The sequence below is a fragment of the Chelon labrosus genome, assembly GCF_963514085.1.
Source record: "Chelon labrosus genome assembly, chromosome: 17".
In the NCBI taxonomy this organism is placed as follows: Eukaryota; Metazoa; Chordata; class Actinopteri; order Mugiliformes; family Mugilidae; genus Chelon; species Chelon labrosus.
Window position 1 is genome coordinate 25,998,005 of NC_140350.1, and position 21,035 is coordinate 26,019,039.

The 21,035-nt window shown below is 41.9% G+C and overlaps 5 protein-coding genes across 5 annotated transcripts; 4 read left to right on the forward strand and 1 right to left on the reverse strand.

Annotated features, from left to right (window-relative positions):
- The first annotated feature begins 1,428 nt into the window (after window positions 1–1,428).
- On the forward strand, window positions 1,429–1,974 carry LOC311502067 (histone H4). Its single transcript, XM_084564179.1, has one exon. The coding sequence runs from the start codon at window positions 1,493–1,495 to the stop codon at window positions 1,802–1,804; it is 312 nt and encodes a 103-aa protein (XP_084420305.1). The 5' UTR covers window positions 1,429–1,492; the 3' UTR covers window positions 1,805–1,974.
- A 2,171-nt stretch (window positions 1,975–4,145) lies between these two features.
- LOC311502830 (histone H1-like) lies at window positions 4,146–5,406 on the forward strand. Its single transcript, XM_084565234.1, has one exon. The coding sequence runs from the start codon at window positions 4,708–4,710 to the stop codon at window positions 5,314–5,316; it is 609 nt and encodes a 202-aa protein (XP_084421360.1). The 5' UTR covers window positions 4,146–4,707; the 3' UTR covers window positions 5,317–5,406.
- Window positions 5,407–6,990: 1,584 nt separating this feature from the next.
- On the forward strand, window positions 6,991–8,052 carry LOC311502831 (histone H3.2). The gene has a single exon (XM_084565235.1). It carries the CDS (start codon window positions 7,204–7,206, stop codon window positions 7,612–7,614), a length of 411 nt encoding a protein of 136 aa, XP_084421361.1. The 5' UTR covers window positions 6,991–7,203; the 3' UTR covers window positions 7,615–8,052.
- A 621-nt stretch (window positions 8,053–8,673) lies between these two features.
- Window positions 8,674–9,269, forward strand: LOC311502832 (histone H2A-like; the record flags this gene model as incomplete). Its single annotated transcript, XM_084565236.1, has 1 exon — window positions 8,674–9,269. One exon carries the CDS (start codon window positions 8,674–8,676, stop codon window positions 9,055–9,057), a length of 384 nt encoding a protein of 127 aa, XP_084421362.1. The 3' UTR covers window positions 9,058–9,269.
- A 6,528-nt stretch (window positions 9,270–15,797) lies between these two features.
- LOC311502833 (histone H2B-like) lies at window positions 15,798–17,483 on the reverse strand. Its single transcript, XM_084565237.1, has one exon. The coding sequence runs from the start codon at window positions 17,138–17,140 to the stop codon at window positions 16,769–16,771; it is 372 nt and encodes a 123-aa protein (XP_084421363.1). The 5' UTR covers window positions 17,141–17,483; the 3' UTR covers window positions 15,798–16,768.
- Window positions 17,484–21,035: the final 3,552 nt, after the last annotated feature.

A 21,035-nucleotide genomic window follows, 5' to 3' on the forward strand; every position in this document is an offset into this window, starting at 1 on the left:
TTGGACAGCTTCACGATGAGATTGGGACTTTGAAAGGCTTTTTCAGGCCATGGTGCTAAGAGCTGGTTCATTGATTTGGGGTCTTTGGGATAGACCAGCAGTCCTCCCCGCTGCAGATTGACCAATTTGTAAAGAGAGACTGATGGTTTACATCGCATTATTTCTTTGGCAATGTCCTTTTCCGTTTGAAATACTGTTCTGTTTATGTTGTCGATGATTATTGGGGGTGGGGTAGTATTTGGTTTTCGTGTTGTTTCGGGGGGTGGTGTTGCTTGTGGGCTTAGAGTTAATCTATGTCTTTTTTTTGGGTTTTGGACCAGTTCGAAGCCATTGTCATCGTTGGCTGTCACCGCTTGGGCATAAGATCGATGGGTAGAAGCTACAGTGGAGATAGATTTGTTTCCATTTTGTAAGAAAGCATCCATTTTATTGAGTGTGCTTTGAAGTTCGGGGACAAATGAAGCAAGTGGTGATTGTTTGATGTGATAACTGAGGTCATTAAACAAGGTTTGAATTTGTCCAAAAATTTATTTCAGTATTTCATCTTGTTTGCTTTGTGAGCTCCGGTTACCAATAGTCACGGATGTTTCAGAGGTACTTCCTGTTCTTGTTTCTACAGTTTGCAGGACCTCTTCAATAAAGTTGTCCAGACTTGGATTGCCAGATTGATAGGGATCAGAAGAAACAGGGGGGGTTGGTTTTGGTTTGATATGATCAGGGGGATTTTGTTTGGTTGGCCTCGATGGGCCAGTCAGCTTGGATTTAGTTGTGGTTGTATTAGAGGGATTTGGTTTAGCACTGAAGACTTTGGTCCACACAGCTTTCCGCATTTCTGGAGTCATGGAGTCAGAGTGAGGTTTTGTTGCCATTTTGTGTGTGAAGGTGTGATTAGAACTGATAAAACACGTGGAAGTTAGGGCAATCTTCTTAAAAATAAAATCAAAATTGATTTAAAAGGGAAGCGTAACCAGGTTAAAATATTGGAGGATAACACATAAGGTTTAGATTTGAGGGACCTCAATTGTGGTCGCTGGGGAGTAGGCTGAACTACAGCCCCCTCTAGCGGAGGGGAAAGTGTCAGGAATCAAAACAGCAGGAGACAATGCGTGAATTTAGTGAGCAGGTCAACAGTCGGTGTTAAGTGAGCAGTGAGTAATTTGGTATCCCGGGGCTTCCGGAGAGGTGTTTAAATTTTTAGACACCTTACCATCAGGATGAAGGCTGGACAAAAGGTGATAGGATACGTTTACTTAACGTCCTTCGATGAGCGCTGTGGAATGAGTCTGACTGACTGAAAGTCTTGATTCTTGATAAAAAAAAATCAAGGAAGTCACTAACGAGGAGCTGAGTCACTGGTCTCTCAAATCTGGCTCCGCCCCCACAACTCTACCACTCCGTTCTCTATCACGTCCGCAGTTCATATTCATATTCTGAGTCTCTGTCGCTTAGACTCATATTCATCTTTGAATCTGTCAGAGAGTAAATCATCACGATGAGTGGAAGAGGCAAAGGAGGTAAAGGACTCGGTAAAGGAGGCGCCAAGCGTCACCGTAAAGTTCTCCGTGATAACATCCAGGGAATCACCAAGCCCGCTATCCGCCGTCTGGCTCGCCGAGGCGGTGTGAAGCGTATCTCCGGTCTGATCTACGAGGAGACCCGCGGTGTCCTCAAGGTCTTCCTGGAGAACGTGATCCGGGACGCTGTCACCTACACCGAGCACGCCAAGAGGAAGACGGTGACCGCCATGGACGTGGTCTACGCCCTCAAGAGACAGGGCCGCACTCTGTACGGCTTCGGAGGTTAAACACGACCAGACCTTCACTAACACAACGGCTCTTTTAAGAGCCACCCACTGCTACTCAGAGATCAATCATTTATCTGCTGCTGTAACTGAAACATCAGTCTATTGACATACTGTAGAATATCCCTATACTGATAGACTCCAGACATTCATCCAGTGAGTCTATTTTGTTTAATCACTGAACAAATGAAGAAGACATCATACAGCTGTAAAGATAGCAACAAAGATGGGTTCTTAGTCCTGTAAAAAGTTCCCCCAGTAAAAGCATTATAGAGACAAGCAGTGTGATGGAGGAACCGAAGCTTTTGATAATTAAATGTGGCGACATCTTCTGGATAAAATTATATACAACATTCACATGAAACAAAGGGTTGTGAAACAGTAAGACATTATAACAAAGGATCTACAGTATGTGCATCATGAAATGCTTTTCTTTTATAGAAGATAATATACTTGTGTTATTGTGCTGTCAACACTGTATGTTTTAGATGTATGCTTTGTCAGATCGATAGAAATACAAAAATATATTTACAAAATAAAAAAAGTGAAATGCTTGTGCAACTGTGATGACATGCAGGATGATTGTGAAACTGAAGGGGATTTGCGTCTGTTCCTCTTCTTGGTTATCACCTCTCCAGAAAGAAGACCCTTTCACACCTTTTCTGGGGTAATAATGTCAAAGTGCTGCCACACATGAGATCTAGCTCTTCCAGGGGCCTTGCCTCTATTCTCCCTGTCTCTCATTTCCTCAATGCTCTCATACTTGCTTTACAGTCACACTATCACTAACGTTTCTCTGTGTGTATGTGTTTATGTGTAAATCAGTGTATGAAAGTATGTAACGTACCTTTCAACAACCCACAACCTTTTCAGGGATTGTGCTCATTTATAGTCATTGTGAGTTTGACAACCCCGCCCTGCAACACTGCCCGATGACGGCCGAGGCGCGTGTGACATAATAGGCGTGTTCGACTTCATGCAGATCTGACTTGACGTGATGCATGCTGGGTTGAACAAGTTCATTTTAACCAATCTTATTCGAGGTCTATGAGCATGAACAACCCAACATGCATCACGTCAAGTCAGATCTGCATGAAGTCGAACACACCAAGTGACGAGGCATCGAAACATCTTGTCGCGATACTTCTGCTTTGAAAGCTCAACACTGTGTCAAGCGTCTGCATCGAGCTTAACATCTGCACAGAAAAGTAGTGATGAGCAGGTGAAGCCTTTAATCTTTCAAATCGGTTCATCAAAGGTGTATTACTCCAGACTTCATGTGTGGTTCATTCATCAAATGTTATTAATATGCTATTATTAAACAGGATACCAATAGTATGTGAGAAGTTTGTTTAAACTGTTGCTTCCTGACATGTTGAAGCTACAGCTGGAAGTGACTGTGACTCTACAAAAGTGGGTAGTTGTAGCTTAATTTGCCTTTGCTGGGCTAAAGAAGCCAAGTGCTTTATATCTTGGGTGTAGCAGTGTTGTCAGCGACGTGATGCTCATACTTTGTGGAGCTTTTCCCTCAGCACCCTGATGAGATGCTCTCCCAGCTCCCTGGCTACTGGGACCGTTGTCTTTGCTGCCTCTTCCTGGAGCGTCTTTTCAACCACTGAGGGCTTTGGACTTCTGACATAGTGGCCTTGGTTTCAGCAAATTACAGTAAAAACTACTGAACTTGTGCAAAAAATAACCAAACACTACCTCACCTTAATTACATGTGCAATAGTTGACTTAATATTATCTCTGTACAGTGTGCAATTTGTTCTGTTGTTCTCGATAAATGTGCAATATTCCCGATACTCTCTCTCTTTCTCCTGCTCTCCCCCACCTCACACTCCTAGAACCAGTCTAACTAGTTTATTATTTATTACTCTGTCACCAACATTGTCCTCTCCTGTGTTCAGTACCTGAAGCTAAAAATTTGTACACATCATCACCTTCTGCATAACGCCTTCATACTTCTTATATTGTAATATTACAGTTGTATATTGTTTCTTTATTTTGTATTTATGTTTTTGTTGTATAGTGATTTCTATATTTTATACTTCTTTTTAACTAAACTGTTGACTCTGAGAGGCCTGTACAAGATTTCCAATGTGCCTGGACTGTTGGTTTCTGTACAAATGGCCAAATAAAGAACCTTGAACCTTAAAAGTAAAAATATGTATGTACTGCTGCTGAGTGATCTCTGCTGCTGCACAGCATCCAGACAGGAAGTGATCAGACAAACAGAGAACATGTAATAAACATGTTCTCTGTTTGTCTGTGACTTCTTGATAGAGATAAAAGCCTCTGATTGTCATGATCAGTGAGTTACTGAGTGTCTCCAGCTTCGTTTAGTGGAGAAGGGAAGTCTGTTCCAGCGGATCATCTGGGACATAGATCCGCCCGGAGCAGCGCTAGCGTCCGTGTGTTTACTTCCTCTGAAAAGTGGCTCCATTCAAACGAAGCAGAACCCAGCAGAGCCGCTGTTGGACCTTGGTTCCGTCCCCAGATGTCTCTGCTAACCTCAGCATCTCTGATCCACTGAATCCGAACCGCTTTGACACGTTTTTGGAGACGAAACGTGGAGAAAAGTCGCTGCGACTCGCACAAAGTCACCGTGAATCCAAGAGGTTTGAAGGCTGCTGGGATTCACTGGAGGAGTCCAGGAAGACAAACATGAGCTCAGCGTGGAGGGACGCGGGTGTCCTCCCCGCTCTGGTTCAACTTGTGAGTGTAAACTTTAGTTTTGTGTGTTTTTTGTGTCCAAGAAGTGTAAGAGAAAACACAAGTGTGGCCGCAGGAGAGGCGGCAGCAGCGCGGCGCTGCGTGTTGCTTCTCCACGGTTCTCATGGCCGTTATAAGTCCCGCCTCCTGCCTCGAGCTCGGACACGTTCAGACGAACACCGACACTCAACATGGCAGAGGAAGCTCCAGCAGCTGCGCCCGCTAAGGCTCCGGCGAAAGCCCCGAAGAAGAAGAGCGCTCCCAAGGCGAAGAAGGATGGACCCAGCCTCCCGAAGCTCATCGTGGCCGCCGTGGCCGAGTCCAAGGAGCGGAAGGGAATGTCTCTGGCGGCGCTCAAGAAGGTGCTGGCCGGGAAAGGCGTCGATGTGACCAAAGCCAACAAGCGCATCAACACCACCGTCACCAAGCTCGTCACCAAGGGCACCCTGGCTCAGACTAAAGGCACCGGGGCCTCCGGTTCCTTCAAGCTCGCCAAGAAGGAGCCCAAAGCTGCCGCCAAGCCTGCGGCGAAGAAGGTGGTGAAGAAGAAGGCAGCCGCGAAAGTCAAGAAGCCCGCTGCCGTCAAGAAGACCGCTGCCGTAAAGAAGGCTGCAGTAAAGAAGACTGCCGTCAAGAAGTCGCCCAAGAAGAAGGCAGCGGCCAAGAAACCCGCTGCCGTCAAGAAGGTGGCGAAGAAGAGCCCCAAGAAGGCCGCCGCTAAGAAGCCGAAGGCGGCCAAGAAGACTCCAGTCAAGAAAGCTCCAGCCAAGAAGACTGCAGCCAAGAAGGCCAAGAAGTAAACCTCTCTTCAGGGAACCTACCAACAAACAAAGGCTCTTTTAAGAGCCACCACATCCTCCAGTACAGAGCTCTCTGCCTCACACACCATTCAGATATTATTTATATATTCAAGTATATATGTTTTTATACTTTTACAGAGTGTATATTTATATTTTACTAATTAATAGGTTGTGTATATAATATGTATTTATCATTCTCTGCTGCTAACATGCATACCTTTGTTTTTGTTTTTATATAAAATAACTATTGATTCCAATCTGTCTATTGTCTGTTCTATTCTATTCTGTTCTATGTGTTTTCAGTTACAGACAGTTACACAGTTTACTGTCTCATTCTACTCTGAAATGAAATGAAGCCATGGAACAAATAACAACGTTAAACAGAAAACAAATCATGGAATCATTTCAGAAACCAAATGTATTCTAAACTTTCCACTCATCAAAGAAGCCAGCGTTGGCAGAAATAACATGTGGACACACTTGACTCTTTATTCTAAAATAGAAATCAAATAAGTTCTTCCCAGTTCTGTCACAGAAGTTCCCATAAATGTTTGGCACTTGAAGTCTGCTTTGCTTTCACTCTTCTGTCCAGTTCATCCCAAACCAGTACGATAGGGTTTAAGTCTGGAGACTGAGTCCACCACTCCATGTTTTCAAGCTTACCATCTTGTTCTTTTTTTCCTCAGGTAGTTCTGTCATAGCTTGGACTTAAATTTTGGGTCATTATCTTGCTGTAGGATGAAGCCCTGACCAATTAGGCGTATACTAGAGGGCACTGTGTGGTGCTGCAGAATACTGTGGTAGCCATTTTGTTTCAGAGTGCCGGTCACTCTGTACAAGTCCCTGACCCTGGATCCAGCAGAACAGCCCCAGACCATCAGGCTTCCTCCTCCATGTTTGACAGTTGATGTCACACACTGTGGAACCGATTCATCAGTCCGTTAACACCTTCTTCCAGGTTTCAGTAGTCCATTTGCAGTGTTTCATGGCCCTGGCAAGCCTCTTATTTCTTATTCTGACGTCTTAGCAGTGGCTTTCTTCCTGCAACTTCACCTGCCAGACCTGCAACTCAAAGTCTTCTCTTCACAGCTGAAACTGACAGTTGCTTACTACGACCACTATTAATCTGGTCTTAAAGCTGTTATGCTGTGAGTCACCTATCAAACTCATCCTCTGATCCTGTGGCTTTCTGAGGGTCTTTTGATGGTGAAGGAAACTGTACTCACTGACACCTTTTCTTTCTTAGCAATTTCTCTGTTGGGATGACCAACATTTTTAAGTGTTATGATGGTCTGTGTCTCTTCTGTTGTTTCAGCTTCAACTAACTGCCATTTAAAAGTTCTTTTTAAAACCAGACATCTGTTGTGTATTATATGTAGAGCTCCAGTCATCCAGATGGACTTTGTGTACACAGGATTTTCAAAATAAAACCTCAAGATAATTATCCTAGTAGGTGTGAATATACCTGGTAACTGTTCATCTAAAATAATGTAGAGACAGTTAATTTAAATGTCAATGAAAACACAGTAAATATGAGTTATAATGTTTTAATGTTTAATGTCTCCTCCGTCTTCATTCAAGTCAAAACACTGAAACAGAACATTCTGAATAATTGATTAAATGAAAATACAAATGTCTGAAATTATGTTTTAAACTAATCAATCCTTATTAGTTATAAATAAGAATGCAGAAAAGTTTATGAACTTTTATTTGCATCCATTGGTGACGTTTTATTTTTGAATGTGTTTTATCCAATAGTTGAGCAGCTGCTGCTCACGTGCATGCCTCGTGTGGACCAATCAGCGTTGAGCTGCCTCAGACAGCCTCTTTATAAAGCCGCCGTTGGCGCTCTCTCATCGTTGTCTCTGAGACAGTTGATAAAGAACCATGGCTAGAACCAAGCAGACCGCTCGTAAATCTACCGGAGGAAAAGCCCCCAGGAAGCAGCTGGCCACCAAGGCTGCCCGTAAGAGCGCCCCGGCTACCGGCGGCGTGAAGAAGCCTCACCGTTACAGGCCCGGTACCGTGGCTCTGAGGGAGATCCGTCGCTACCAGAAATCCACCGAGCTGCTGATCCGAAAGCTTCCCTTCCAGCGCCTGGTCAGGGAGATCGCTCAGGACTTCAAGACCGACCTGCGCTTCCAGAGCTCCGCCGTCATGGCTCTGCAGGAGGCCAGCGAGGCTTACCTGGTCGGTCTGTTCGAGGACACCAACCTGTGCGCCATCCACGCCAAGAGAGTCACCATCATGCCCAAAGACATCCAGCTGGCCCGGCGCATCCGCGGAGAGAGAGCTTAGACTCAGACACCGCTCACTGCAACACAACGGCTCTTTTAAGAGCCACCGACCTCAACTCAGACAGCAACATGTCCGACTCTCAGTATGTTCAATACAACAAATATACTACACTATTAACTTCCAACAAAAACACAAATCACAGAACCTCATTTTCTCTGTTCCCTACTGCTGGAACACCGCAGAGAAAAATAAAGTTTATCTTATGTATTTGCACTTGCATTATGCAATAACAATAATGGTGTTTACAGAGTTTTGATTGCACTAATCTTTAAGTGAAAGTGTCAAAATTATTTGGCCACTTAATCCAAACAAATATAACCTTGCCTAGCAATAGCTACAAAAACTCTTTAACTCTCTGATGTATAAATAATCCATCATATTCGTGAATCAGCCAAGACAAAAAGTATAGAAAATATCTCCAAAGAATCCATAATGTTTTTTTATTTACCATGACCTGGATGTCTGCACCTTTAATAAAAAAAAAAAAAATGGATGATTTCTTTAATGTCAATTAATCATTTAGTTCATATGTCATCAAGATATAATTTAACATGACTTATAACTTTTACCAGATGATCATGTTCAGTGAAGCTTCATATCCATTCAGTGGAGTTAGGATGTTTTTATTATATAGGGGACTATATACATATTTATTAATTGAAACATCAAAACACACACATATATATAACATTATTATTCAATAAAATACAGTCGGGTCAGTTGTTGAATCTGAGTCGCAGCTGATTTGAACTGAGTGAATCATCCTGAACAGGAACATGAACAGTGTTTGCATCCAGGTATTAATTTATCTATCTTCCTATCTTAGTTATGTAATTATAATTAATGTATTTATTTAATAATGTCAGGGTATCTGGTATTATTATTCCCGGTCTTCTGGGGGGGGGGGTTGACTGTTATGTGGCGCATGCTCAGTCTCGCTCAGAATACAACCAATTGTGTGAGAGCAACAGCACAGCCTTATTTGCATAAAGAGCGCATATGTACTGAGAGCGCTCCGCGTCTCAGACTCATTCATTGTGCAAACAAAGAACCTAGAAAATGTCTGGACGTGGTAAGACCGGTGGAAAAGCTAGAGCAAAGGCCAAGACCCGATCCTCCAGAGCCGGGCTCCAGTTCCCAGTCGGCCGTGTCCACAGGCTGCTGAGGAAGGGTAACTACGCCCAGCGTGTCGGTGCCGGAGCCCCCGTCTACCTGGCCGCGGTGCTGGAGTACCTGACCGCTGAGATCCTGGAGTTGGCTGGAAACGCTGCCCGCGACAACAAGAAGACCAGGATCATCCCCCGTCACCTGCAGCTGGCCGTCCGTAACGACGAGGAGCTCAACAAGCTGCTCGGTGGAGTCACCATCGCTCAGGGTGGTGTCCTGCCCAACATCCAGGCTGTGCTCCTGCCCAAGAAGACCGAGAAGCCCGCTAAGAAGTAAACCAGTATAAGAACCCAACCAAACAACGGCTCTTTTAAGAGCCACCCACTACTACTGGAAGAGCTGTAGTTTCTATTATGTTGTGTTAACGTCAAAAATCTAACGACGTCTTGAAATACACCTGTATAATACTGATTTCCAAACGAGTACTATTGGAAAAAATCACAACCTAATCCCTTTCTGCTGTTTTGTTCAGTACTTGACACTATTTTCAGCAGAGTTCAGTTCAGTATAACTTTGCATAAACTCTGCTCAAGACCAACTCTTCAGAACATGCCAGGATGAAGTGCAGAGGTTTTAAAAGACAAGGATAATACTACAAACACTGAGTCTTTGCATGAACTCGATGAAACTTCATTGAATCGTTTGATTCTTATGAAATACTTACAATTATACGGTTTACCATAGAAATATCTGATAAGCTCTAGAAACACTTGTTCTCTGCTGAGTGAGTAATAAGTCAAATAGAAACACTAAACAATAGTTCAAGTCCATTATGATGATAAAAAGATTCGGGATCCAGCTCATTGAATCAGCCACCACAGAAGAATCATGAAGACGTCTATTGAACTGTTGAATCTGACTGGAGCCTATGTTGTGAGTGAATTAATAGATTAATACATTTCAGACCGTAAGAAAATAAAATATTTTATTGTAGTGACCCTGTCCTCATTAATTTTTTTTTTTTTTTTTTTCATTTTTGAGCTTTAGGCTTATGTAAGCTACTAGATATGCTTTTCAGTCCCTATGATTCACAACTGATGGCGATAACTGTAATAATCCGTTATTAAGTGTTTACTATGCTTTATTACGTCTCGAGTGAATGTACTGGAAACACTTTCTTTCGCAATCGGGCCATTTCTGGTCAAGTGACTCAATTGACTCGAAAACCCTGCTCGTACATTTTTCAGAGTATTGTTAGTTTTTGTGTATTTTTCAAATTTGTATTGTGTTTTTTTGGTAACTCTGTTCCCTGTCGAAGTCGTCATTGTTTTCTGTGTATACATTTTGCCAAATTCCGTGCTACTGTGACAGAGACATTTCCGATACGGGGATTAATAAACATGTTTTATGTATCAGTGAGTGACTCAGACTGATCCGAATCCCTCAAAAGATCCGGGTTTTACACTAATGAACACTGATGACACTAACGAGGAGACGCTGAGTCACGGGTCTCTCAACTCTGGCTCCGCCCCCACAACTCTACCACTCCGTTCTCTATCACGTCCGCAGTTCATATTCATATTCTGAGTCTCTGTCGCTTAGACTCATCTTTGATTTTCCTTGATTTTTTTTTATCAAGAATCAAGACTTTCAGTCAGTCAGACTCATTCCACAGCGCTCATCGAAGGACGTTAAGTAAACGTATCCTATCACCTTTTGTCCAGCCTTCATCCTGATGGTAAGGTGTCTAAAAATTTAAACACCTCTCCGGAAGCCCCGGGATACCAAATTACTCACTGCTCACTTAACACCGACTGTTGACCTGCTCACTAAATTCACGCATTGTCTCCTGCTGTTTTGATTCCTGACACTTTCCCCTCCGCTAGAGGGGGCTGTAGTTCAGCCTACTCCCCAGCGACCACAATTGAGGTCCCTCAAATCTAAACCTTATGTGTTATCCTCCAATATTTTAACCTGGTTACGCTTCCCTTTTAAATCAATTTTGATTTTATTTTTAAGAAGATTGCCCTAACTTCCACGTGTTTTATCAGTTCTAATCACACCTTCACACACAAAATGGCAACAAAACCTCACTCTGACTCCATGACTCCAGAAATGCGGAAAGCTGTGTGGACCAAAGCCTTCAGTGCTAAACCAAATCCCTCTAATACAACCACAACTAAATCCAAGCTGACTGGCCCATCGAGGCCAACCAAACAAAATCCCCCTGATCATACCAAACCAAAACCAACCCCCCCTGTTTCTTCTGATCCCTATCAATCTGGCAATCCAAGTCTGGACAATTTTATTGAAGAGGTCCTGCAAACTGTAGAAACAAGAACAGGAAGTACCTCTGAAACACCCGTGACCATTGGTAACCGGAGCTCACAAAGCAAACAAGATGAAATACTGAAATAAATTTTTGGACAAATTCAAACCTTGTTTAATGACCTCAGTTATCACATCAAACAATCACCACTTGCTTCATTTGTCCCCGAACTTCAAAGCACACTCAATAAAATGGATGCTTTCTTACAAAATGGAAACAAATCTATCTCCACTGTAGCTTCTACCCATCGATCTTATGCCCAAGCGGTGACAGCCAACGATGACAATGGCTTCGAACTGGTCCAAAACCCAAAAAAAAGACATAGATTAACTCTAAGCCCACAAGCAACACCACCCCCCGAAACAACACGAAAACCAAATACTACCCCACCCCCAATAATCATCGACAACATAAACAGAACAGTATTTCAAACGGAAAAGGACATTGCCAAAGAAATAATGCGATGTAAACCATCAGTCTCTCTTTACAAATTGGTCAATCTGCAGCGGGGAGGACTGCTGGTCTATCCCAAAGACCCCAAATCAATGAACCAGCTCTTAGCACCATGGCCTGAAAAAGCCTTTCAAAGTCCCAATCTCATCGTGAAGCTGTCCAATCACCAAAGCAGATCAGAAACACAACAAAGCAACCGACAAATCATCATTAAAGGACTGTCACTCAGCATCACCACTGACCAAATAAAAGAGGAACTTAAAAACCAAGACATCGACATATTCAAAATCAACCGTATCATCAGTAAGAAAACAGAGACCCCCACCACCTTCATCAGGGTTACCTTGAATAACCCTGTAGATGCCACCAAGCTACTAAGAGAAGGATTTTTCATGGACTTTTTCCACTGCCGTACTGAAAAGGCACACACTGCTCCGAACATTAAACAATGTTTCAACTGCCAGGAGTTCAACCATGTCGCCCAACAATGCAAAAACAAAACTAAATGTGTTAGGTGTGGAGGAGAACACTCACACAAAACATGCGATAAAGCCAAGCATGAGCCAAAATGTGTCAACTGTGGTGGAAATCACTCTGCAGCTTCCAAAAACTGTCCAACATATCTATCCCAGATTCGCCCCATCAAAACTGTGACACAGCCCCCCTCTCAGCTCCATCCAGACCCCAAAACTTCCAGACCTCTAACGCAATGCACCACTCTCCAAGATGACCTAAAGACTCTGTGTCAGGATGGAAAGCAATTTGAAGCCATCTGGAGATGCTTGGAAAAACACTTTCAATAAATACAAAGGGGAAGGGAAAAATAAACAAATAAATAAAATAGAAAATGGACTTACTCAACATTCTTCATATAAACATAAGAGGGATAAGGGCAAATAGAGAAGAGCTACTTCACATCCTTCAAGAAAAAGATGTACAAGTAGCCTCAATAAATGAAACATTCCTCTCTCTCCACATTGATTTCTGTCTACCTGGATATGACATCATAAGAAACGACAGACCTGGAGGAAAACGTGGAGGAGTGGCCTTGCTAATTAAAAGACATATTACTTACAGTGAAACAATCATCTCTTTAAATCCTGCACAAACCCAGAACAACGAATTTGTTGCTGTAAGAATCAAGTTGTCTTCAGACTCCAGCATTCTTGTCCTGTCAGTCTACTGTCCACCAGGTGTCACCCCCTCCCCACATCTTTTTCAAGAAGCCCTCCAAAAAGAAAGGGCAGTTATAATAATGGGAGACTTTAATGCTAAACATCCAAGCTTCAATAATAAAACTACAAACCTATCTGGTATTACACTACACAATATAATAGAACAGCTTGATTTAGTTGTCTTAAATAATGATGAACCAACACATTTCTCCTCTTCAAATAACTCCGTAGATATTTTGGATCTCTGCCTCGTCACGCCTGATCTCACAGGCAAAGTTACACAGTTCGCTGTTTGCTCCGATATTGGAAGCGATCATCTCCCAATATTTTCCTCATTTAATTTGAAGGCCCACATTGCTCCAAGGAAACCACAGTTTGACTATAAAAAGGCAAACTGGGAGGCCTTTAAACTCTCAACAACCAATCAGAACACTAACCTTCCTCCTTGCAACCCTGAGCCTGCAGCCATTGACCAACGAGCACTTTTGCTAGGACAAATTCTCCTCACAGCCAGGGAAACCTCAATAAAACGTAAAGGAAATACAGAAGGTTCAAAAAATCTCCCACCATGCCTGATGTCTCTCATCAAATCAAAAAGGAAGCTAAGAAGAGAGTTCATGAAAACAAGATCCACAGAGATTAAACAAATAACTAACCAAATGCAAACACAAATACGGAGGGAAATCAGGAGAGAGAGAGAAAGAACATGGGATAAATTTTACACAGACCTAAACAATGACCCAAACCCAAAAACCTTCTGGCAAAAAGTTCACAAACTAAATGGAAAGAAGAAGTACTCTAAGGTCACAGTACTAAAGCATGAAGGCAAGATAATTGAAGAAGAAAAAGAAAAGGCTAACATTTTCAAAGAACATCTGAAAAATGTTCATTCGTGCCCAGAAGATCCTCTATTTGACCCAGAGTGGAAGGAGATTGTAGATCGACAGGTTAGCCTGCCTACCCATCTGCCCATATCAATAATTACAGATATCAATAACCCGCTAATCAAAGTCGTCACTATAACCGAACTCCAACACCACTTTCAAAAACTTAAACCAAAGGCCCCTGCAGAAGATGGAGTAGATAATATACTTATTAAGGAATCAGCAATAGAATTTTTAGCTCAGCTTGCTGATCTCTACACCATCTGCCTACACACCGGATACTTCCCTAAACCCTGGAAATCAGCACTGGTCACCATGATCCCAAAACCAAATAAAGATTCTCACCTGTCAACAAACTACAGACCCATTAGCCTCCTGAGTAACCTGGGCAAACTATTGGAGAGAGTGCTGACAGCCAGACTCCATAAACACCTCGATGACCTTGGAATCCTGGGAGTCCACCAGGCTGGCTTCAGAAAAGAAAGAAGTACCACTGATAATATCCTACGACTAGCAGAAGATGTGCAACGAGGATTCAACAAAAAAGAAATAACAATTGCGGTCTTCTTCGATATCGAAAAAGCCTTCGATAAAATGTGGCATGAGGGACTCATATACAGGCTTCAGGACCAAAATCTCAGACTTCCACACCAACTAGTAGTGCTTTTAAACAGTTTTTTAAAAGATAGAGCAATTGCAGTCAAGGTCGGCACATCCATTTCTAACAGATTTTGTCCAGAAGCAGGTGTACCCCAAGGATCAGCCCTTAGTCTATTACTATTCCTCCTTTATATCAGTGACATATATTATCCACCAAGAGGACAGGGACAAGTTTCGCAGTTTGCAGATGACATCTGCTACTGGACTTCTTCCAAAAACATAAAACACGCTGCAAAAAAACTTCAAGTGTGCATCACTGAAATGGAAGAATGGGCAAATATGTGGAGAGTAAAATTAAACCCTGCAAAAACACAATGCCTACTATTCTCCAGATATCCTTGCAAAAAAGACAGAACAATCCCCAGTCTCAAACTCTATGACAATACCCTTCAAATAACCCCAACAGCAAAATTTTTAGGAGTGACGTTCCAGCAGAATATGAAATGGACAGACCACATAGCAGAAGTGGAAAAAGAGGCCAAGCGCAGACTTAACCATCTAAAAGTGCTGTGCAGAAGAAAGGGAGGAGCAACCCCAGGAACAGCCTCAAGGGTGTACCAGTCTTACATTCGGCCTTTGTTTGAGTACGCAGCTCCTGCCTGGTGCAACATAAGAAGCACAGAACTCAACGAACTTCATGTCATTCAAAACGCTGCAATAAAGATGTGCTACAGACTCCCCAAATACACGAGCAATAAATACACACATGAACTCTCTGGTTTCATGACTCTAAAAGATAGAATGGCCTTTCTGGGGAAAAAATATTTGCACAGGGCCCAAAACAACCCATCACTCCAACCTATCATTCAGGAGGAAAGAACCAACCCACTCCGGTCCTTCTGTACCACACCGCTGTCGGTCTTACTGCAATATTGATAAAGAAATCTATCTTAATATAACCTCAATACATTTTACTCACTCTAGATCACACGAATAGAGTTACTTATAGTATTTTATGTTACTGGATTTTATCTATTATATATTATACCACTTTGCTTCTAGAATCTGATTCTTCCTTTCTTTCTTTTACCATGATGTCCTAAAATGTCCTAAAAATGAGGGGGGAAAAAAAAAAGGGGGGGGTGCGTGAATATTTGTGTATGTGTGTGTATATGCATGCATGTATGCATATATAGGTACGCGCATGTATGTGCGCATATTTAGAGTGAGCAGAGTGAACAGTTGATGATTGTGTCACGGTGACTAATCCTATTGGTCTGTTTCTTTCCCTTTGCCCCCACCCCCACGGAGAAACCGGAACTGAAGAGGGCGGTTGCCCTGAACAGTTCCTACAAGAATCAAGACTTTCAGTCACTCCTCGTTAGTATCACTGTTCATCAACTCCTAACAAAACATTTTACAACATAACTTGTTTAATGTTTCTATTTGACTTATTACTCACTCAGCAGAGAACAAGTGTTTCTAGATCTTCTTGTCAGATATTTCTGTGGTAAACTGAAGTATAATAACAAGCATATCTTAAGAATCAAACGATTTAATTAACAATTTCATTGAGTTCATGTTGACCTTTGTCTTTTAGAACCTCTGCACTTCACCCTGGCATGCTGTCAATTATTCTTATATTTTTACAATATAAGAACATCATGTAGAAAGAATGTGTTTTATTTAAGCAGAACAAAAGGCCCCTACTTCATCTCATGTAAGAGCATGGAAGGTAATTGTACAATGACTGTATGTTTTAGAACTAATGTTCAGACTGTACCAGCCACAGGCGGATGTATGTACGTAGTGCTTCCAGTTACCGAATTGTCACAATATCGCACCGTCTGCATGAGTTATAGATCAATGGTGGAAGCTGTGCTTAAATGAGAACTTTCTATAATGTTTTATATTGACTATATTATCATGCCACATTAAAAGGTGCCCCTTCCAAACTATAACTCCAGTATTTCACTTTTAATTTATTATACTGTCTGGGCATCGCACTAACGATTCCTTGTGACATCACATGCCATGTTCATCAGTTTAGTCATTTTATCTCACATTTTCCAAATATGTATAAAAAGAGAATATGTTACAATAGATATGTAATCTCCAAGGACATAATCTAACGTCCTTGGAGATCAATAAATCTTACAACTTCCTCACAGTCACTAGCATTTCTAGAAATGAAGGCTGATGTCAACGTTATCAAAGATTTAGACTGACAGTTAAACTACCACATCCAGTTGTAACATCAACTCGAGACTAATGCTTTTAAGGGACAGTGCTGCACAACAAAAAGTATAGGATAGCACTTTCAACCAAGTAGCAACAAGAAATATGACTTACAGTACAGTATATGTATATGTATGAACTCTTAATATTTAAATCTGTACACAAGAGACCAGGATTCTGCTATATGCACATACAGAATACATCGTTAGCATCGTTGAAGGTTGAAACTACTGCACTTCCAGCAGCATTTTAACATGTTGATTAAAATAGGTTTTTTTCATGTTTGAAAGTAACAGAATTGTTGCTGTTCCAGTTGTAGTGTGTGGCTCTTAAAAGAGCCGTTGTGTTGATGGTGTCAGAGCAGCAGTCTACTTGGAGCTGGTGTACTTGGTGACGGCCTTGGTGCCCTCAGACACGGCGTGCTTAGCCAGCTCCCCGGGCAGCAGCAGGCGGACGGCGGTCTGGATCTCCCTGGAGGTGATGGTGGAGCGCTTGTTGTAGTGAGCCAGACGGGAGGCCTCACCGGCGATCCGCTCGAAGATGTCGCTGACGAACGAGTTCATGATGCTCATGGCCTTGGAGGAGATGCCGGTGTCGGGGTGGACCTGCTTGAGCACCTTGTAGACGTAGATGGCGTAGCTCTCCTTCCTGGACTTTCTCCTCTTCTTGCCGCCTTTAGCAGCGGTCTTGGTCACGGCTTTCTTGGAGCCCTTCTTGGGCGCTTTGACTGGATCAGGCATGATGACGTCTTCTACTTCCTCAGAGGATGAAGTCTGAACGCACACGGAGCTCTGTTTATATCCACTACATGTAAATTACACTGTGCTGTTGCTCGAACACCATTGGTTGTTTTCTGAGTGACACTGAGCATGCGCATCCTAACTGTCATTCCCGCCCTGAAAAGTTTGAAAAGCAGAAAAACAAAGACCTGTTTAAAGAAGTGAAAAAACACAGAGTATAAATGAAAGTAATGATTTTAAGACGTCATCGGAGATAAAGTAACTGGAGAATAATCCTAATACAATTTAAATCATTTTTATCTTTAATTTCCAGATGCAGCAGAACAGGCCCAAACCAGGACATTAGCACCCCCATGTTTGATGGAGGGATGAGGTTCTGATGCTGGAATGATGCAGTGTTGTTTCATCTCATTTAAACCAAACTATTCTACTTTGGTCTCATCTGTCCACTAAACATTGTCCCAATAGTCTTCTGTCTTGTCCACATGATGTTTAGAAATGTTCTTCTTGGAGAGCAGTGTCTTTGTCCATCACACCATGGTTGTTCAGTGGATTCATCAACATTAACATCAGCCAATGAGAGAGAGGCCTTTAGCTGCTTAGAAGTTCCCCTGGGTTCCTCTGGGACCTCTCAGACTATTATGGAGTGATCTTTGTTGGTGGACCACTCCTGTGGAGGGGAACAGTCGTCTTCAATCTGTCTGACTGTAGAATCCTTTAGTTTAATAGATAGATACATAGATAGATAGATAGGTTTTTATTTGTCACATGCACAGTTATACATAGTACAATGCATAGTGAAATGTATTCTTGTACCTGCAGCCAGTAGTAAAAAATAAGTACTACAGTAAAACAGTGGTAATTGCATGTAGCACACAAGGTAAACAATATAAGTGTAAATGTAAACCGAGAAAAATAGAATTAAATATAGACTGTAATATAGAATAAAATATAGACAGTAGAGCACCTGACCCTGTTACTGTTCCCTCAGGTGTCACTGCAGGTCGCCCTCTACACAGCCTCCCTATCCTTCTGCAAACAGCTTTACACTGATGTCAACAGATTTCAACAGCTTTACCTTTGACTGGAAAAGTTTGTTGTCTTTATGATCTGTGTTTTATTGATGTATATGTTTTATGATCACTTTATTGTTGAGTCTGTGAATCTCAAACTGAACTGAATTTAAGATAACATTGCTGACAGAAACAAAGAAAGGATAAAGTCTCACTTTGTTCTCAAATGGAAATCCACCCAAAGGATGGAGCGCGAGACATGGAGGGAAGCATTACCCGTACGACTGAGAAGAGGAAATGCAGCTATAATAAAGACTGGGAAACTATCCATCCCTGGGTGAAACCAGTGCAAGGACAGTCTGGTAAAGTTTGCTGTGAAGTTTGCTTGAGTCATTTTTCCGTTTCACACGGAGGTAAATACGACGTGAAACGACACAGACGATGCGAGACAAAACGTGTTGCTCAACTTTGGAGCTTGGGAAAGTTGCATTTAAATAAGTTTATATATATACAGTCGTATGAAAAAGTTTGGGCACCCCTTAGGAAAATCATTGCATCAGTTTGTCACTTGCTGAGCTTTTGAAGCAGCAACTTTATTTTAACATATGTTATACCTTATGGAGACAGAAACATCTCAGTAGTGAAATAATTTTCATTGGTCCAACAGAAACATTTTTATGTGTATTTAAACAAAAATAGGCATGTGCATAAATTTGGGTACCCCAAAGAAATAATTCCATTAATATTTAGTGGAGCCTCCTTTTGCTGCAAGAACACCCTGCAGACGCCTCCTATAGCCACAGACAAGTCCCTGAAGTCTGGCAGGTGGTAGTTTGCCCCATTCCTCCATACAAAACCCCTCCAGTTCAGTCAGGTTTTTTGGCTTCCGTGCGTAAACAGCCTGCTTCAAATCAATCCATACGTTTTCAATGATGTTAAGGTCTGGGGACTGGGATGGCCATTCCAGAAGATTGTACTTGTGCTTCTGCATGAATTCCTTGGTGGATTTTGAACAGTGCTTAGGATCATTGTCCTGCTGAAGATTCCAACCCCGGCGTAGCTTCAACTTTGTGACAGATTCTTGAACATTCTTGTCAAGAATCTGCTGATACTGAGAGGAATTCATGTGGCCCTCAACTTTAACAAGGTTTCCAGTCCCTGTGCTAGCCACACAGCCCCATAACATGATGGACCCTCCACCAAATTTCACAGTAGGCACTAAGTTCTTCTCATGGAATTCAGTGTGTTTTTTTCGCCATGCATACCTCCTCTTGTTCTGACCAAATAACTCTATCTTAGACCACAGTATTTTTTTCCAAAATGCTTCTGGCTTGTCCAAAAGTGCTTTTGCATACGTCATGGGGCTCTTGTTGTGACGAACACTCAGGAAAGGCTTTTTGCGCATCAGTCTTCCAAAGAGCTTTCCCTGGTGCAAGGTACGCTCGATTGTGGAACAATGAACAACTACACCATCAGTAGCCAGATGTTTTTGTAGTTCTCTGGAGGTGGTCTGTGGCTTATCTGTGACCATTCTAACCATCCTTCACCTGTGCCTTTCCAGTATTTTTTTTGGCCAACCACATCTTTCCTTCACAAGTACTGTTCTTGTGGCCTTCCATTTCTGCACCAGATTTCTGACTGTGGAGACAGACAGTCCAAACCTTCTTGCTAATTTCTTGTACCCTTCTCCTAATTCATGATAATGAATTATCTTAGTTTTTTGGTCAGTGGAGGGTTGTTTTGATGCCCCCATGTTGCCACACTCTAAAAAATAACCTAGGACAAGCACAGCCAGCAATTGCCTCTGTTAAATAGCCTTTTTCATGATTGGTTCCACCTGTTTTTGTAATTGAAGGTCTCACAAGCTAGTCAAAGCAATTTTGTGCTGCAACCTGCCAGCTATAAATCCCTACAGGTCTTGAAATCAATGTGATTAAAAGGGTGCCCAAACTTTTGCACGTACCATTTTTTACATTTTAATTCATCAAAATAAAACTATGTAATGCTACTCTGAGAATTTTGGTCTGGAAAACACTCAAATGTCTACATCTCAGTAGGAAATCAAATCTTGTTGCTGTGATCTTCTTTTATAAAGTTAGAGCAAATTATCATGAAATCTTAGAGGGGTGCCCAAACTTTTTCATACGACTGTATATATATATTATAAAATATATTTAAGTTTTTATTTGCAGGCTGTTATGTGCTACTGAATCAATCAGATGGCAAAGCATAGTAATGTTATAAGCAAAGGGGCAGAATAGAAATGTTTATTTTTTCTGTTAGTTCTTTTAGGGGACCTTGATGCACTGGTATCTCACATTGTCCCACACTGTCCCACACAAACGTAGCCTTTGTCCCACATCTGGTGAATTGGGATCTGGTCACCCTAGCTAACAGACAGGTAATGCATTTAAATAAAGAATAAAAGTAAATTTTAAAAAGTTAATGCGAAGCTATAGTTGGAACCTTTTCCACCCTGATAGACTCTGCTTTGACAATCAAGACGATTTTTGGTAATTTAAACACACACACAAATATATATATTAATTGCAATTCCATTTATATGAAGAATATGTTCGGCTGAAACATATATCTTCTTAATGATTACCCCCGTTGCTGAGCTGAGTGGGCTGGTGGTGAGGTTAAAGGTCACAGTGGTTGATAAAGAGAGAGTTTGTTCATTAAATTGCCTGTAGACTGTAAATTTACTGACATCTGTGGTGACGGAGGACATCACATGATCAGAGGAGGAGACTAGAAGCAGAATATAAACCAGAGCTGAGATGAAGATGAAAATATTCACCAGCAGAGAAGGACTGACAAACACAACAATGAGGACGAGGACCATATATTTCTGTAAGTTCAGCTTTAGCTTCACATTA

What these genes read in the sequence shown, in the direction of transcription:
- LOC311502067 (XM_084564179.1), top strand. Translation starts at nt 1,493, where the DNA reads ATGAGTGGAAGAGGCAAAGGAGGTAAAGGACTCGGTAAAGGAGGCGCC.
- LOC311502830 (XM_084565234.1), top strand. Translation starts at nt 4,708, where the DNA reads ATGGCAGAGGAAGCTCCAGCAGCTGCGCCCGCTAAGGCTCCGGCGAAA.
- LOC311502831 (XM_084565235.1), top strand. Translation starts at nt 7,204, where the DNA reads ATGGCTAGAACCAAGCAGACCGCTCGTAAATCTACCGGAGGAAAAGCC.
- LOC311502833 (XM_084565237.1), bottom strand. Translation starts at nt 17,140, where the DNA reads ATGCCTGATCCAGTCAAAGCGCCCAAGAAGGGCTCCAAGAAAGCCGTG.